The sequence below is a fragment of the Zingiber officinale genome, chromosome 2A (genome assembly GCF_018446385.1).
Source record: "Zingiber officinale cultivar Zhangliang chromosome 2A, Zo_v1.1, whole genome shotgun sequence".
Taxonomy (NCBI): domain Eukaryota; kingdom Viridiplantae; phylum Streptophyta; class Magnoliopsida; order Zingiberales; family Zingiberaceae; genus Zingiber; species Zingiber officinale.
In genome coordinates this window covers 162041785-162061527 of record NC_055988.1, presented here as the reverse complement: position 1 = coordinate 162061527, position 19743 = coordinate 162041785, and the positions used below count along the sequence as shown (strand labels likewise).

Genomic DNA, 19743 nt, shown 5'->3' with positions numbered 1-19743 from the left:
AAAAGAGTAAGTGAAAATTTAAATATTTGAACTTAATTAAATTGACACAAATATGATAGAAGTCAAAGAAATGTTAAGTTAGAATTTTGGCATTTTCTTGGGAGATAAGGGCAAACTTAGACTTATTTTTAAATTTAGCGATTAGTTAGTTATACTTAGATGGAAAATCTAGGTATTTTTCTTTATGTAAAAATTATCATGATTGTGTGCCCTATTACATGTCATGACATCATTGCCTTTGCATTCATATTGTTATGAAAAATATCACATGTCATGTTATACATAAATCATTTAGATATGATAGATTTCTTTTTGAAAATATGCATTTAATATATGTCATGATCATTTCATGCATAAATTTTAATTCCTTGTAATTAATGACAATGGAGTCAATTGACATTCTAAGTTGGATGATCAAAGTTTAAATGTCTAATTAAAAATGCATGATCCCTTAGTTTTAGGAAAAATCTATTTTACATCTCACAAGACCATTGGTTTGACTTGTATGTACTTTTGAGACACATTAGATACAAGTAAGATATTAAGAGGATAAATGAAACTCAAGATGTTGATTTAGTGTATCTTTTTGGAGTTTTAATATCATCAAAATAATAGATTATGTGAAGTCCAATTATTAGGAAAGCTAATGTACAAGTCTTGTGCATTGAATCCAAAAAATATGGTTGGAAATTTATTTTAAAAAAATATTTCAAAATTATTTGGAAAATCTTGGTGAAGTCTATCTTTTGATAGGAATCACCATTAATTAGTTGAATACAAAGTAGAGGGATATATTGAAATTTTTAATGATTTTTAATTTTTTATCAATCTTTAAAAATGGGAGGTATTTTCTTAGAAAACTATTTTTCTATGATAATATATGATATAAATAATGTCTACCCAAAGTTTCATGATTTTTAAAATTTTGAAGGACTATTTATGAGTTTCTAAAATTTGGTCTATAATTGAAATCAGAAATTTAGTTATGGTAATCGATTACTACACCCTAATTGATTAGGGTAATCGATTGGAGTAAATTTCTGCAAGCACAGAGGTCCGCGGAATCAATCAAGTGATCGATTAAGTGGTACTAATTGATTAGGGCAATCGATTAGCATACGGTGATTGATTGAATCTCAATTTCAATCAATTAGGAGAGGTTGTAATCAATTGGTAGCAGAAACCAATTGATTGAGAATGCTAATTTTGATTGAAATGGTCTTATTTCAGTCCATTAAGTCACGTTTAGTCAAGTTAACTATCCCTAATCCTCCAAAGTGCATTGATAAGTATTTGAGGGTATTTTTCTTGATGAAAATAAGAAAGAAATTGTTAAAGGGGACTGATTTGGAGTTAAGGAGGAGGTTTAGTTTCTATATTGAATTTTTAACCTCATAACTTCAATCTTGGATTTCCTAAAAGTTTAGATATTTCAAATCATTGTTGGTGCAATGAAAGAAATTTAGTGCATGTTTTGAGGGGGGGTCTTCCTTAAAGACATGATTTCAACTTTTTTAAGGACAAGGAGACAATGAAAGTTGGAAACCTTTATTGTTATGGATAAATGCTAAAGGGTGAGCATACAATAAATGCTCAGGGGTGAGCATATGATACGATAAAAGGTATGAAACTTTCATCGAATTCCCTTTGAACGAATTGACTCTCAAGGTGAAGAGTTTTTGATATGTGTCAAAAGGTGAAAAATATACAATTTAAGTTAGAAACTCACATTCATGCTTTGGAATGGGATGAAGAATGGAGTTGGGTAAATATGAGTTAGCCTAACTTAAATATATTATCAAACATCAAAAAGAGAAAGATTGTTGGGAGATTATTAGTGCAATCGTCCTCGGGTCAAGGTTGACCAATTTAACTAAGCTCTAGTGGGTTCGAGTTTGAGTTTTGATATTTGGACAATATCAAATAGATCAAGGTTGACCGAATATTTGATGATATGTGAAACTGGAGTTAAGTAGGTCATAAAGGACTGGATACTAAATTGAAAAGTCCTAACTACGGTTAGATAAAGAAAGTCCAAATGGGTCAAGGAGGATCACACGTTGGCAAAGGAAAGTCTAAGTGGGTAAAGGAGGATCGCACGTTAGCAAAAAAAAGTCCTAACTACGGTTAGGCAAAGGAAAGTCCAAGTGGATTAAGGAGAATCGCACGTTAGCAAAAGAAAGTCCAAGTAGGCAAAGGAGGATCGTACGTTGGCAAAAGAAAGTCCTAACTACGGTTAGGTAAAGGAAAGTCTAAGTGGGTCAAGAAGGACCGCATGTTTGCAAAGGAAAGTCCTAACTGTGGTTAGGCAAAGGAAAGTCCAAGTGGATCAAAGAGGACCACATGTTGGCAAAAGAAAGTCCTAACTGCGATTAGACAAAAGAAAGTCTAAGTGGGTCAAGGAGGACCACATGTTGGCAAAGGAAAGTCCTAACTAATGTTAGACAAAGGAAGTCCAAATGGGTCAAAGAGGGCCACATATTGTAAAGGAAAGTCCTAACTACGCTTAAGCAAGAGAAAAATCTAAGTGGGTCAAGGAGAACTTCATTTGGTGATCGGAAGTCCAACAAGAAGTTGACAAAGTCTAAGTGGGTCAAAGGTTAATCAGACACTTGGCGGGGAGGCCCCAACAGGTCATGGTTGACTGGATATTAGGGAAGGGAACCCTAGACTTAAATCAAGTAAGTTAAGATTAGGCAATCGATTAGGACAATCAATTAGGCCAAGTCTAATCTATTAAGATAATCGATTAAGGTTACTCCAATCAATTATGATGGATTCCTAATCGATTGGGAGCTTCATGAAGAAAAATCATGAAAACAATAGCTGAATTGATTAGCACAATCAATTCAGCCACTACTAATCAATTAGGTCAATCGATTAGCTAGTGTTTTGTCCTGAGAAAGATGAATCGATTAAGGCAATCATCTTAATCAATAGGTCTAATCGATTAAGACCTTTTAACCAGCAAACAGAAAATTACGGAATCGATTGGGTAATCAATTAAGATTCTCTGAATCAATTGAAATGACTCACCAATAGATTAGGGTTTGGAAAAAGAGTCGCTCTGCAAGTGTTCGAACAATCGACTGACAAGATAATCGATTAGGGAAAAACTTAATCGATTAGAGGCGTTGAGTGAACCCTAGAAAAATGTTTTTGCGAAGGTTTGAAGGCAACGCTCACACACATCTTAGTCATTGGTTCTTGGGTGTTTGGGAGAATAGTGTTGCTGCATTTTCCATCACCAAGAGGCTATTCCAAGTAAAAAAAAAAAACAAGCAAAGTAAAGGTTTATGTTATAAAGTCATTTTCGATTTCTTTGTAACCTAGTTTGTGTCTCTTGTTTGCATTTATTGTATTCGAGCTTGTACAAGATTTCTCCACCTCCGGATTATTTTTGAAAAGAAGTATTTCTCATAGTAGAGTGTGTGTACTATATGAATCATTGGATTAGTCACCTCAAGGATGTGGATATCAAGTAATTTTTTAATGTTAGCGATTACTTCGAGTTTTTCGCTGTAATAAATCATCAACGAATCGATTGAAACTAATCACTCTTAGCTCCCAAAGTATCCTAACAATAGAGATGTCAGAACCCGACATAAATACCATAAATACCTTCAATGCACTATCATATTTCATTAGATGTTAACTTTTTATAAATTCAAATCTCCTAGATCCATTAATAAATTTTAGTCAGAATTATCTAGAAAATTTTAATTAGACTCATTCCAACTCAACTCATATGAATTTCTGTAATGTTTGGAGTCTAAATATATCTTCTTTACTAGTTTTAAAAAAATCAATATCACATTAGTATTGATGATGTTTGTATTTAAGTTATAGCGCTAGTTTAAAAAAACAATGTCATAGCGGTACTGATGTGTTAGCTGTAGTGTCAATTTTAAAAAATTAGCATCATAACAAAATATATACGTTAGAAAAGAAAGAGAAGAATAGCGATTGGATTGAAGGGTAAATTAGAAGTTAGGTGTGCCTCTCATAAATTCGAAAACTTTAACAGTGTCCTTTGGTAATTTACCTTTTTTATTATTATCAAAATAGTATATTTTATCTCTTTTTTTAAAAAAATATCGTTATTTTTAATAACTCGGTGTTTCATTTAAATTTTCTATTGATGACTTTACATATTAATTTAATGACACCCAATTATGTTATATTGAATCAAATCCGATAAAAAGACTTGATTAAAGTATTCATGGATTTAAATTATTAAATATGGATTTATACACGTACAACTTGTTAACGTAAATTGTTATTAATTGGGTTGATAATAGATTAAGTCCACCGTACAAGAGGACCTAATCCTCAGGATTTTAACAGATCACCACGCCTCCAATGGTAAGGAGAATACGACACCATCATCCTAGGAAGATCCGTTCCATTACATCGATCGCCGAATTTTACAATCAGTTTGTCTTCATATTATCATTAGTTTTATGTTTGTCTGTTGTAAAATCGATGAAACTAGATTTTAGTAGTCAATCTGTTTTCTATTCATAGAATACTATAATGTAGAGCTACCTAAAAACATAATTTATATATTATAATAATTACTATTAATAACTGTAATATAATATTTATTAAAAATATTAACGTATTATATGAGTTATAGTTTTTTACCAAACCATGTATTAAAATTTTTTAATATTCAAATCACATATTAAATTTTAAAATTATCAAATCATATATTTAATTTTATTTTTATCGCTTGTTACTATTTCCAGACGACTATTATAATTATAGCAGTTAAATAAATTAATTTTACTGCTTAAAAAAATGATCTATTCATATTAAAAAATTATTATTCTTAATATGATAAGTTAAATTGATGTTTAAAGATATTTAAATAAGAGTTCGGATTCTATGTCCCGAATTTTCGTGTCCTCGTGTCCTCTCGTTCGATCGCCGATCGAACGGTGACATCCTTGAGATATGTGCGGCATCCTCGTGATGTGCATGACATCCTTGAGATCTGATCTGGCTCATCCAATTAGTGAGCGGGACAAATGGGACACGGGAGTTCGGGACAGAAGATCCAAACTCTTTATATAATTATAAGAACTAGATGAACATATATAATATGTTTCATATTATTCCGACTTCTCTAAGTTCAATAGTCGATTTTAGCCAAAATCCACTGCTAAACTTAGAAAACTCGGAATGATATGAAATTAAATCCTATGTGTTCTTCTGATTATATGTGTTTATCTAGTTTTTATGATTATATAAATGTCCTTAAATATCAATTTGACCTTCTACATTGAGAGTAATAATTTTTAAAATACGAATGTATTTAAAAAAAAAAATCAAATTCGTATTTAAAAATCACCGCTCATGAAATTGATTTTTGAAAATAAAAATATAATCATAAAAATTAAACGAACTCATAGGACCTAATTTCACTTTATTTCGAGCTCTCTAGATTCATCAACTAATTTTAGTTGAATTAACCTAAAGAAATCGACTGATAGACATAGAGAGTTTGGAAAAAATATGAAACTAGAACCTATATATTTGTCTTAGTTCCTAATTATATAAATACCCTTGAACATCAATTTGACCTATTATATTAAAAGCAATGATTTTTTAAACGTGAATATATTTTAAAATCTAATTCGTGTTCAAAAAATCACTCCTTTTAATATATTAGGTCAAATTAATTTTTGAGATAAGAATTTAATTATAAGAACTAGACGAACTCATAGGACCTAGTTTCAAGTCATTTCGAACCCTCTAGATTTATCAATCGATTTTAGTCGAATGAATCTAAAGAGTTTCGATTAAAATTCATTGATAGATCTAAATACTCGGAATGACATGAAACTAGGTCTTATGAATTTTTTTAATTTTTTTTATTATATTTATATGTTCAAACATTAATTTGATATAATATATCAGGAGCAATAATTTTTTGAACTCATATATTTTTAGAGTACATTCATATATAAAATATCATTACTTTAAATATAATAGGTTTAAATATTATTACTTAGATCAAATTGATATTTAAAGATATTTATATAATTAAAAAATTAGACGAATACATAAAAATTAATTAATTTTATATCATTCTAAATTTCCTAGTTCAATCAAAATCTACTAATAAATTTAAAAAATCCGGAATGACTCTTTTAATTATATAAATATTTTTAAATATTAATTTGATCCATTATAATGGGAAATAATATTTTAAACCTGAATCGACCAATTTCTTTAAATCCATCAAATTAACCGATTTGGGCAGTCCATTGGAAATAATAGGAGAAATATTATAGAAAATTTTCTACGGGGTTACTAAAAAGCTGATAGCAGAGAGCAACTGTTACGATATAAATTATTAACATTAATGGGAGTCGGAATAAATTGTGAAGGCAGGATGGATTGAATTTGCTTTGATAATAAATAAATTAATTTTTTTGCAATTGCAATAAAAGAGAATGCTTTTTGATTTTTTTTTTCCCTTTCTATTTTAGACACCAACCATACTAAATCCATCTTATTTCTGTTTCTCTCCCTTTTCTCCGCTGTCTTCTCCATCGTTTCTTTTGCTCCACCAACAATAAATACATCTAATAATGTTGATTAAAATGTTTATATAATTATCTAATAATTTGAATTTCAAGGGAAAAGATCTAGGAGCTTTTTTTAGTCTCAGAGTAAATAATTTCATATAACAATTAAAGTTACTATACAATTAAATTTTGGTCGTTTGATCACTTTAATAGAATAAATAAGACACTTTAATAGAATAAATAAAACTTAAGAGCACCTGCATTGGTGTGTTCATGGACTGTTATAACGTTCAATGAACGTTAAAATCAGTGTAACGCAAGAATCACGTTCAATATTTTTTTTTTGTTTTTTTTAATACCTATGGTCCACCACAAATATTTTAGAAAGAGGAAATAACGTTGAGAAAAATAAAAAAAAATCTCTATGACCCACCACAAATTTATTATCTTATGGTCCATCATAAATTTATTCTACAATATATATAATGAAGGTAATTGTTAAAACGAATGTGAGAGAATGGATATATTAATATAATATATATGTGATATGTAGATCCAACACTTTTTGATGAGATGATAAATATTATAACATCCATCAATGTGGATGCTCTTAACTATTCAAAATGCATTTATATATAATTGGTATTTTATGTTTCTATTCTCGGAGTAAATAGAGATCAAAGAGAAAATATTTGTGGTGGCGGTGGAACACAGAAGAAGGACAAACACTTTTATTGGTGGAGCAGAGAAAGAGGAACGATTAGCAAGAATAAGAGGAAGAAAAAAAATAAATTGACATCGTCTACAGAAAGCTAAAGAGCGTCTAAAAACAACGTTTTCAATCAAACCAAAACCGAGGAAGGAGGAGGAGAATATTGCATGTAAAACAAGTTCACTGATTGATGAACATGACGTGACGAGGAGTGACAACTGGCCTCCACAAACAATCGATTGTTTCATGCTAATCGCCGTCCTCACCTAAACCTTGGCTGCTACGCACAATCCAAACAGATACAAAACCAAAAGAGAAAAGAAAAAAAACGAAGACAGTCCGACAGATTCCCATTTAACGATGCGCCGCTGAGCCTGATCTGATTATTACCGTGGTCGCAGTGCCAGCCAGGCGCTACACGGCTTCTTGATGTTGGTGCTGCTGGGAAATGAGGGAGGCGACTCGCTTGCAGGCCATGATGGGTTCGCCGGAGAGGGCGACCACCGGCAGGTTGTCGCAGTTGCAGACCTCGATCATGAAGCCGTCCGGGTCGTGGAAGAAGAGCTGGTCCACGTAGATCCCGCCCTCCTCCACGCGGCACTGGATGTACGGTATCTCCAGCTCCTTCAGTTTCTTCTCCACCAACGCCAAGCTCTCGCACTGCACCGTTCATTAAATGTTCCCTAATCAATTTTACACTGTCACCGAGCGACGCGAAGGACGAGGAGACGTTACCTGGAAGGAGATGTGGTTGTCCTTGGGATTGATCTCCCTCTTCTTGGGCATCTTCTCAGGGTCCTCGCTCCGAAGCAAGTGGATGCCGATTCCGTAGTTGAATAACCTGAATGCGTGCGTGAAGATGGTAGGGGAAAAAAACAGAGTGGGAAACGAGGAGGAGCGGAGGAGCGAAAGAAATACCAGGCGCCATCGAAGGCGAAGGAGCCGGGGCGGCGGATGGGGAGGAAGCCGAGTATGTTTTGGTAGAAATCGAGCGACGCCTCCACCGATCTGCAAACGATGGAGATGTGGTTCAAGGAAGCCAGCGGCAGAGCTCCATCCCTACTGTTATTCAACATTTTTGTATGCAAATGATGAACGCGAATTACCTTCTCTTGCCTCTATCGATTTACAAGCAAAAAAAGGAAAGCAGGGGAGGAAGGCAAAAGCAGAGGAGGAGAAAGGATGAAGATGGAAACGGAGGAGGAGGCTGAAGCAGGCGTTAATGGACGATGAGAAGGAACATAAATATAGGCGAGGTGAGGTGGTGAGGTGACGTTACGTGTCGCCCACGTGACTAGCGTGCGTGTATACGAATCGATTATTTCAATATTCATGTTGATAAATACCGCGTGCGTGGTGATGAGTCACAGCCATCGATTGCTTAGCTGGGAGCGATATATGCGGCAAGGAAAATGTTCGATTTTTTGGATGATTTATTTTCCAATTTAGCAAAAAGAAAAAAAACAATCTCCATATTTTTATTTACAGCTGTCGATATTATTATGGTATCCCGACCATAGTAAATACTAAGAACAGTAATATTAAAAGATAATGTTTAAATTATGGATTTAAAAATGATATTTTGAGAATAATTACTAGATTTATGGGAATCAACTAAACTCATATAATTTGAAGGGTTTCATTTTCATTCTTATTCTTATTTCACTTTACTATCAAACTCATATCCATAGTAATTTTTATCATTTAATCAAACATCCCCTAAATATTATTGAATAGGATAAATCTAGATACTAATAGTTATAATTTATAGTCACAATAATATTTAATGATAAATCTGAATTGTAATCGTCACGATTTTATAATCATTATAATATAAATATTAGATAAATATATTAAATACATATTATATTAGATATGAAATCAGAGTTATTATAATATAAATATTTTAAAATAAATTAAGTATGTATAGTAAAAGTGATTAAATTATAATTATTGTAATATAAATATTATTAAACCGATAGAAATTATCCTGAACAATATAGGATTTAAATTTAAAATTAACCTACTAAAAATTTAAAATCGATATTAATCCTGTTCGAAATCTGAGTCAGACGAAAGTTGGATGAGCTGTTGCTGGTGTTGACGGAAAGACGACTATGACACCATTATCGTATGTACCCCCGAGAATGAACCCCAACGTGGCGTTGACGGATGGCGGTAACTAAGCCAACGGTACTTGAGCTATGCGGGCACTCAGACAAGCACACGAAACGTTAGAGGCCAGAAATCAGGAAAAAAGTCCTCGGAGCAGACCTTCTGATACTCAAGTCAGGTACTTTTTCCCATAAGAACAGTGTACGAAGGAGAAAGAAAAATAGAAGACAAGTACGAATGTGCGAGAAAGCGTACCCGCTCAAGGAGAAGACCTCCCTTTTTTATATGACAGTGCGTACCTCTGGAGCCCAACTGATGTCAGGGAATATTGGGTGTCAGGACCTGTTTGGTGATGGAGGACGTGTGACACCCTCTTGTGGACTGGAAGAAGATTCCATTTGCAGATGATCATGGACCATTGGAATATTCCCTGACATACAACAGTTATTCTCTGACAGACGGTTACGATACCCTGACCTTGTTGTCGCGTAGTGCCTTTTGTCCCACCCGGATATGACTAGGGGCAGCTCGGGATTATCTGTCAGGTATAATACTTGGCCTAAGTCTTGAGGGGTAGGGAGAGCTGTGGTGAGATCGCTCAAGAGCTGACTGAGAGTTGACCTACTGAGAGAACCAGGCCTAGATATAATTGAATTGTGAAAACTTGACCAGTCAGATCAGGCCAGGCATCACCCCGACTGCATATCCTTATTCAAATCTTGGATCTTGATCTATAAGCACCCAACCGGGCATCATGCGTCTGACGACACCGGGTGGTCCTACCTCTTCTTTCCTTGGCTGCTGACTGTCACGTCTGTTGGAACCCCAAGGTTGTTTTGGTGTGATCAACAAGTTAAGTTAGGTTCTGTGTATTTCTAACCTTGTGTCTAAGTGTGCAGGAGCTTAGGAGCACAGGTACTCAGGCGGAAGACGTAGCTAGCGAGAAGGACGGCATGTGGTGCGTCCGAGGGACGAGGTGCTGCGGAAGAGTACACCGGCGGACGAGAAGGAAGCGTGCGGTGGTTCCAAGGGACGAAAGCCGAAGCGGAAGATTGCTCAGGGAGCAAGAGACGCAGCTAGCGAGAAGGTCGGCACGGGGTGTGACCGAGGGACGAAGACTGCGGATGAGTACGCTGGTGGACGAGAAGGAAACACGCAGCGATTCCAAGGGACGAGAAGCGGGGGCAGAAGGCTGCTTGATAAGACCGAAACTTGGGTTCAGGTGAGCCCTATTTTGGATGGCAGAGATCACCCAAGCGAGCGGATCTGGAGCAGAAGAACCGGACCGAGGCGAGACTTAACCGAAGAAGAGGTCCCGGACAAAAAGTCAACCGCTGTTGACTTTTTGCTCCGGGGCGCCCGGAACCATTCCGAGCGCCCGGAGCAGTCCGAGGCGCTCGGAATGGCTCCGGGCGCTCGGACCAGGAGATTTGACCAGAACGCGTCATTCACATTCTGAACGTTGGGGGATAACGTTTTATCCCCCTCAGGGCGCCCGAAACTCTTCCAGGTGCCTCGACCAAGGCTATAAATATAGCCTTGGTCCAGAAACTTAGAAACGAACTCCAAGTAATTAATTTCAACGCTTGTGTACTCTTGAGTTGTAGTTGAACTTCTGTTTCTGCGCGTCAACGTTGTAAGAGGCTTCTCCGTCTGAAGGAGTATTCTAGTACTTTCAACTTCCTTGGATTAACAACCACATCAGTTGTAACCAAGTAAATATCTTGTGCCTCGTTCTTTATGTTTTTAGTTTTCTGCTTTGCTTTATTTATGCAAGTGTTAGCTTAAAGAGTTCGAGGAAGGGTTGTTTGTTTTTGTGTTTACAGGGCTATCCAACAACCTCCTCCTAGCCGGTCACAACGATCTTACAAGTGGTATCAAAGCCGAGACGACTCAGAAGGACTAACCGCCGTCTGAAGCAACAAAATCATGGTCGGAGCTAGCGACTACCCACCAACATTCGAGGGGGAGTTCTCTTTATCGAAGCAACAAATTGAGGTATATCTAAACTCTGATTCTGGTATTTTTCCAATAATGAAATTTGGTTATGAAGCACCGAAGAACACGAACAGAGAAGAAATCAAGATACGCCTCTGGACCAAGAAGCAACGTGACGAGTCTATGGCAAACGCTCGGGCAGAGTTTCACATTCTAAGCGCAATACCAAATGAAAATTTCGACAGAGTCGGAGAATACAAAAGCGCAAAAGAACTTTGGGAAAAATTCTTGAAACTCTACAAAGAACAAGTCGAGGCTGAATCCAACACGGATCCGTCATCTGAAGAGTCTGAAACCGAGATAAGTGCCGCAACAGCCGAAGTACATCTCGAGGACACAGAAAACCCTTCTTCACTGAGCATCGATGAAGGGGAGAATCTTCGGAAGAAAGCAATTCAAAAGGGGGAGAACCAACGGCCGACGAGGTAAGTAAGGTATGGCCTCTACCTTCTGAACAATTGATTAAAACAATCGAAAAATTGCCTAAAGATTTTTTCGAATCAGAAATGAAATCATCGAAAGAGTTTTTCGGATTAGAAAATCAATTGTCAAACTTGTCTTGCAAATTAGAAATATTATCAAAAGAATTCTTCGAATTGCAAAATGTTTCGACGAAAGATTCTTACGAATTACAAAATATTTTGATAAAAGAATTTGTCCAAACATTCTTACGAATTACAAAATATTTTGATAAAAGAATTTTGCAAGTTATAAATATTGCCGAAAATTTTCTTCGAATATTATTTTGAATTACAAATTATGTTATCGAAAGAATTTTTTAAAAGAAATAGTTTGTCGATTAAAATATCTCAACAAACTATTAATGGAAATTAACATGATACAATTTTTTGCACGTTTAATATTTGTTGCTTTAAATATGAAAAAATATGATTTAAGAAGTTATGATATATTAAAATAGAAATTTAAAACTTTCTGATAAAAGCATTAAAAAATAAAATTAAATTAAAATTAAATGAATAGAAAATTTTAAATTATTTTACATGTTCTAAAAATTTTTTATGCATAAAGTTTTCTGTTGAGAAAATTCTTAATTTTGATGACGAAAACTTAGAAATATTTCAAAAGTTATTTTTGACTTAGAAATTTTTCTTGACTTAGAAATATTTTCCAGAAAATCATTTAAATAAATTTTTATAATTTTTTCTAAGTATCAACCCTTTTATTCTTTTTGTACCCCATTTTTTTATGTGATCAAAGAGGAGGAGAAGAAAGTATAAGTCTAGGGGGAGGTAGAAGGTAAAAAATTGAAAAAAATTTTAAATTTAATTTTTCTATCTTGATGCACGTTATTGCAATATAAATTGTTTAATTTTCATGTCTATTTTAACCCTAACTTAACTTGGGTTGATCACATCAAAAAGAAGGAGATTGTTGGAACCCCAAGGTTGTTTTGGTGTGATCAACAAGTTAAGTTAGGTTCTACGTGTTTCTAACCTTGTGTCTAAGTGTGCAGGAGCTTAGGAGCACAGGTACTCGAGCAGAAGACGCAGCTAGCGAGAAGGACGACACGTGGTGCATCCGAGAGACGAGGTGCTGCGGAAGAGTACACCGGCGGACGAGAAGGTAGCGTGCGGTGGTTCCGAGGGACGAAAGCCGGAGTGGAAGATTGCTCGGGGAGCAAGAGACGCAGCTAGCGAGAAGGTCGGGACGAGATGCGACCGAGGGACGAAGACTGCGAATGAGTACACTGGTGGACGAGAAGTTAACACGCAGCGATTCCGAGGGACGAGACGCCGGGGCGGAAGGCTGCTCAAGAAGACCGGAACTTGGGTTCGAGTGAGCCCTCTTCCGGATGGCAAAGATCACCCAAGCGAGCGGATTCGGAGCAGAAGAACCAGACCGAGGCGGGACTTAACTGGAGAAGAGGTCCCGGACAAAAAGTCAACCATTATTGACTTTTTGCTCCGGGGCGCTCGGAACCATTCCGGGCGCCTGGAGTAGTCCGAGGCGCTCGGAATGGCTCCAAGCGCCCGGACCAAGAGATTTGACCAGGCTGCATCATTCGCGTTCTGAACGTTGGGGGATAAAGTTTTATCCCCCCAGGACGCCCGGAACTCTTCCAGGCGCCCCGACCAAGGCTATAAATATAGCCTTGGTCCAGAAGCTTAGAAACGAACTCCAAGTAATTAATTTCAACGCTTGTATACTCTTGAGTTGTAGTTGAGCTTCTATTTCTGCGCGTCAATGTTGTAAGAGACTTCTCCGCCTGAAAGAGTATTCTAGTACTTTCAACTTCCTTGGATTAACAACCACATCGGTTGTAACCAAGTAAATATCTTGTGCCTCGTTCTTTATGTTTTTAGTTTATTGCTTTGCTTTATTTATGCAAGTGTTAGCTTAAAGAGTTCAAGGAAGGATTGTTTGTTTTTGTGTTTACAGGGCTATCCAACAACCCCCTCCTAGCCGGCAGCAATGGTCCTACAACGTCCTCCTGACTGTTGACTGCCACCCCCCTTAATTTCTGACTACCACGTTTCCTTGACTTCTGACTGTCATATCTCCTTGACTTCTGACTGATATGTCTCCTTGACTTCCGACGGCCAAGCCCTACCATTATGCATCGTACACAAGTCTCCCCCCAAGTCTAGTCGAAGGAGGCTCAGGTTCGACTGACTAGACTCAAACCCTGGTTTCATTTATTTCGCCATTATGAACTTAAATGCTGCTACTTTCCCCAGATCCTCGATCGTATAACCTGTTTAACTACTCAATCAACCTAGGAAGAAAGGTCATTTTAACTTTTGCATAAGTTGCTTTCCCCTTCCCCTCTTGTTTAAAAGGAGGTCGATCACCATCCATAGAGTCGTACTTTCTTTCTACTGACGTCTTTACCCATGGATATGAATTTTGAGTCGAATGAACAGACGTCTCCTTCAACAATTGGATCAGACGACTCAACTGCTTACCCAAAGGGGTATGACCTTAGCCGAGATGATGCAAAATAGAGATCTCCAATCTTCTCTTCGCCGAGAAATTGAGGAACCTTGGTTAGTCGCTAAATCTCAGGTTCGGACTGAAGTAGTGTTGAAACAGAAAGCTTATTCAGACCTAGAGAGTCAAGCCCAATTCCTGATCTATTTAAAAGAGAAACACACCTCTTTCATAGCCCTTCTTTAACACGAAAACTGACTTAAAGACGTAACCATTGCTCAACAACATCGCATTATTCAGTCCACCAAGGCGGAGCTGATTCAAGCACGAGCTTATCTGGAGCAGGCAAGTCAAGCAGAACACTTTTGCCCCAAGGTGTCGATCGGCTGTGATACTAGAAGAGAACTCTGATCACTTAGACGTCTCCAATGTAAAAATAAGATTTTGAGGGGTGTCTCCTATATTTTATCAAATAAATGCATATCTAATTGGGTTTCGGTGTTTGTTCATGTTTCTTTTTTCCTTTCCTACCGGGCACTTTCTTACTTTATGTAGACCCTGAAGGGGGGTTAGTGAAGGCTCTACTTACTTATCACCCACGCGGGAACAAGAGTGCAGAAAGATGACCCATGAGTTGTTAAGTGCGAGAGTATGCTTGCTTATAACTCGGGCTAGAGTGAGAGTTTGAAATCCCGATTGAGAGGTCGTTGGTCGTGAGAGGATGGTCATTTATACTCGCGCTGGGGCGAGAGTCTGGAATCCCGACCGAGAGGTCATTGGTCGTGAGAGCAGACACACTTATAAGTTGTGCTGGGGCATGAGTTTGGAATACCAACTGGAAGGTCGTTTGTCGTGAGAGCATGTTCACTTATAACTCACATTGGGGTGAGAGTCTAGAGGCGTGAGAGCATGCTCACTTATAACTCTTGCTGGGGCGAGAGTCTCGAATCTCGACCAAGAGGTCGTTGGTCATGAGAGCAGACTCACTTATAACTCGCGCCGGGGCGAGAGTTTGGAGGCGTGAGAGCATGCTCACTTATAACTCACGCTGGGGCAAGAGTCTAGAATCCCGACTGAGAGGTCGTTGGTTGTGAGAGCAGACTCACTTATAACTCGCGCTGGGGCAAGAGTTTGGAGGCGTGAAAGCATGCTCACTTATAACTCACATTGAGGCGAGAGTCTGGAATCTCAACTGAGAGGTCGTTGGTCATGAGAGCAAGCTCACTTATAACTTGCACTGAGGTGAGAGTCTGGAATACCGACCGGGAGGTCGTTGGTCGTGAGAGCATGCTTACTTATAACTCACGCTAGGGCGAGAGTTTAGAATCCCGACCGAGAATTTGTTTGGAAGGTTTATCGAAAGTTGGTCTGGAAGCTTGATTGGGAATTAGTTTGAAAACTTAATCAGGATTGGTCTGGAAGCCTAACCAGGAATTGGTTTGGAAACCTGATCGGCATTGGTCTGGAAGCCTGACTAGAGATTGACTTGGAAGGGCAGCACTTGTGGCTCAGAAGGAGTTGGGCTAGTGGACTTAGCCTAATGTTCCTGCGATCACAAAGTACATTACATAAGACTTTAGTCAAATTTGAACCTTACTCTAATTTTGAGGATGGGTGGAGGCGCTAAATTTTGATTAACATTTCCCGCCATCTCTTGCTTCATTTCCTGTGGTCGTCACCTAGAATTTTCGATCCTCAAGGCATGGTCTTCATGAGGTAGGGTGCTCCTATTTGCATATCACCTCTATGATTTCCCTATCATGTCCATCATAAATGCCCTTTCATAGGGAGCTGACACGTGCCCCCTGAGCTTTACTTGTGATGATGTCTGACGCACGCTTTCTGTACACAACCCCAGGGCGCTTCTGTCCCTTGATCTGACGGTTATAGTATGCTCCGCCATTCAATTGTCCAGTTTGACTCCCGATGCTCTTTAAGAGTTTTAGTTTAAAAACCCTAAAGGCCTCTCATAGTGGCTCGCTAGCACATCGTCTTCCTCCAATCTCTCTTCCCTTACTCATTTCTGCTTGCTAACCTTCCCTTTCATGTAAGTACTTCTTCTTCTTCCTTCATTACACCTTCGTTTGTTGATTAGATAATGGTCGGAGATACAATAGTGCCCTGGTATGCCTATTTTCATTCAGATTTAGATAGGAGTGACCTTAAATCTGTATGATCCAGCTTGAGGTTATCCGACGATGGATATCAACTACGCCTCCCTGGGCCTGATGACCATCCATATCCTCCCCCACACCAGCTTCGTGACCTTCTTCAAAGATCAGCTTCTTGGCGGTTTGCGATTTCCCATTCCTTCCTTCTTCTCATCCTTGAGTAAGTATTTTGGTATCCCTTTATCCCAATTCACTCCCAACGCCTTCCGCTCCATGTGTGGAATGGTGATTTTTTGTCGCTTGTATCAAGTTCCTTTGACTCCTCAACTTTTCCACTAATTCTATTTCCTCAAGCGTTCTGAACCCGACGTCTTCATGGTGCAATCTAGGACTGGGTATAAGTTTTTTGACAGCATGTCTTTTTCCAATAAAGGCTGGAAGTTTCACTTTTTCTACGTCCAATTACCTGACACCGTGACCTGGCCTGTCGAATGCCACCTCCATCTTCCTTCTCCCTTTGAGCTACGGGATCATCAACACCAGCCTGCTTGCTTGACCACCTCTGAAAAACTGGAAGGAGTGCAATTGTGGCTCCCTTCTTTGTTGTGGTAAAGTGTGCTATATATCTTTGGGCTAAACCCCATCCAGATACCCTTGAGCGCACCTTTTGGTAAGATTACTTTACTCTCTTTTTACATCTCTACTAACTGAGGTATACTTTTTTTCTTACAGAAGTTGTCATGTTTCAAGCTTTCGCTCTTGACTCTTTCGCGATGTCTAGCGACATCCTATAGAAGTGGGTCCGAGAGATTTTAGCAGGCTAGGAAATTCCTCAGGCCCCTCAGGCTAGCACCTCCGCAGAGGCTTCATCACAACAATCTGGGGACGGGAGACCCTTGGAACTGAATCCCTCCCCACAAAGGCAACTGCAGGCTAGAGGGCTCCCTCTCCAGCTCCCGAGCAGTGTTTGCACCTTCAGTGCAAAAGGCAACGTGTTACTCCGTCAGTCCAGTCTTCACCACAGAGGCTACTTGAGTCTCGAGCTTCCTCCAAAGTCAAAACCCCCGCCTGGGTGACCCCTCCCTCGGCAATAGAGGTTGTGACCTCTTCTCCTATTCTCGTCTTCATCCCAGAGTAGACCAGCTCTCGAGTGGGAGACTAGCTCGGGGCTTTCACACCTTCCGCTCCACCGTCCTCAAGCCAGGTGCCCACTTTGGCACCTGCTTCTTCTTCCCGTCCCAAGGAGCGCCTCAAGAGCTGGTATGCCTTCACCTCATCCTTCCAGCCGCCGTCTCTACAAATGCTGGTCTCCATTCCTTCTGACAGCACCTCTCCCCACTGTGGTCAGGTGCAACTCCACAGGGCTCTGGCTGACTCATGGAAAACCATTGCCGACTAAGTTTTGGGAGGCATGCAATTGGAGTTGGCCGACTTGTTCTCACAACGGCTAGTATTGGTGATTTTTATCTGTTTCTTTTTCATATCCTTGAGATAATGTTAATCCTCCCCTGCTCTTGACAGACCTATGTTATGGGTCTTAGCCTATCGCAGTACAAGGTCGGTCTGTAGCGAGAGAACGAGATCTTGAAGGCTCGTCTCCAGGAGCTGGCATCTCCTACGACTACTAGCCACATTTTTAACCTGACCACTACTGACAGCCTGATCCGATTCTATCTACAAACCATGGAGGAGAAGACCCGAGCCGCCAGAGGCCTAGCTCATGTGGAGTTAAAGAAAGTATAGTCCCTGCAAACTGCCCTGAAGACTATCGAGTTCAAGCTTAAGTCTGAGGGACTGGGGCGTGCCCAGATCTTAGCCGATCTGGAAGAGAGGGAAGCAAAAGTGACCACCATCTCTTCACGACTGCAAGAGCTTCAAGAGGCACACAATGCTCTGAAGAGGGACCTGGCAGCTAAAAAGATAGATCTGTCAGCTGGCGCTGACTGAGACGCTGCCCTTCGGAAGTAGTGGGAGGCATCTGAGGCTGCTTTTAAGTCTCTACGAGATGAACTCTCAGTGGCTAAGGCAGAGACAACGACCACCCACCTAGAATTAATTAACTTAGGCACAGGCTAAAGCCCTTAAAGCTGGGGAAGAGTTGAAAGAATATTAAGAGGGCGAGAGCTCTCATCTGACAACTCATAAGGCCACCTACCTATCCTCCAAAGAGCTCAGGACAAAGATAGGCAATCTTATCGACTGAATGATTTACTATGGTGACGCAGGGGCCTTACTGCAGCTATATGAGCAAGGCTTTCTTTGGTTATTTCCCCCGGATACCTTCCTGGACCGGGCTCGCCTCCTGAAAGAGCTTCCCGACAAAGCCTTCCCCTTTTTTGATGACTAGTCTATGTTTATCTTGTACCTTTCTTTTTAATTTTAATTTAATTTAACTTAAATTATATTTAATTTAATTTAATTTAATTTGATTTAATTAATTTTAATTTAATTTAATTTATTTTATTTTAATTGAATTTTAATTTAAGTTCTTAGTCATCTCATCTGATCTATGTTTTCAATCCGGGAATCTTATAATTTTTGTGAGATAAGTTACGTTCAATTTCAAGGTTTGGTTTAATTTTGTGTTAAATTCAGGTTTAGCATTGGGCTCAACAAACATGCATTTTTTGAATAAACTTCTAGGCTATGGTGAGTCACCTGGACATCCTTAGAGTAACCATGTCTTTAAGATTTTCCAAATAGTCCTATCCACTGAACTTAGTACAAAACCTTGGTCTAATTAGTTAAGATTCGTAAGAGGTAGTTTCAGTTAGTTCCACTCAGCCAAATACATCAGGTTGAAGTCATATCTTCCTAGACATGCATAGACTGAGCTTTCCTAACCTACTATCATCCAAAACTTCACCAGTACCGTAGGTCAAGTTAAACTTCGTCCCTTTTTATTCTAATCTTAATTACCCTGTCGGGTAGGTTATTTTTGGAGATTCCAACTAGTTTAGAACCTCCCCTTGAATTATTGATCTGGATTTCTTAATTTTTGATTTTGGGTTTATGTTGGTTACTCTTGTAATTATAATAGACTTGATGATAGTTTGAGTTTGAGTTAGTTTTGTAGTTCTTTCTATGGTTCAATTTTGGTTTAATTGATTTAGTTTTAGATTTTGGATTTAGATTCGGGTTATTTGATTTTACATAATATATTTTATTTTTAGATATATAGTATTGGTTAATTCCTACTTGCGTGGTTAGGTATGCTTTTGGAACTCAAGCTTTAGTTTGTGTTTTATTTTGAGTTACTAGTGATATAAATGATTTATTTGTTAAACTAGGCTTTTATCCAAGCCCAGATTTATTGTATACAGCTTTTTGATTTTTAAGGATTAGATCTAAGTTTTTTGGATCTAGTTGTAAAATT

The 19743-nt window shown here is 38.3% G+C and overlaps 1 protein-coding gene across 1 annotated transcript; it reads right to left on the bottom strand.

The window, feature by feature from the left end:
- Positions 1–7414: 7414 nt before the first annotated feature.
- On the bottom strand, positions 7415–8477 carry LOC122042960. Its single transcript, XM_042603371.1, has 3 exons — positions 8170–8477; positions 7987–8092; positions 7415–7911 (listed from the first exon to the last, which is right to left on the bottom strand). Exons 1-3 carry the CDS (start codon positions 8325–8327, stop codon positions 7666–7668), a joined length of 510 nt encoding a protein of 169 aa, XP_042459305.1. The 5' UTR covers positions 8328–8477; the 3' UTR covers positions 7415–7665.
- Positions 8478–19743: the final 11266 nt, after the last annotated feature.

Bases quoted from the DNA above. Each gene is read 5' to 3' on its own strand.
- LOC122042960 (XM_042603371.1), bottom strand. From the start codon at position 8,327: ATGTTGAATAACAGTAGGGATGGAGCTCTGCCGCTGGCTTCCTTGAAC. The intron at 8,093-8,169 runs GTATTTCTTTCG...GCACGCATTCAG, and splicing joins TTCGCCTTCGATGGCGCCTG to GTTATTCAACTACGGAATCG. The intron at 7,912-7,986 runs GTAACGTCTCCT...TGAACGGTGCAG, and splicing joins ACAACCACATCTCCTTCCAG to TGCGAGAGCTTGGCGTTGGT.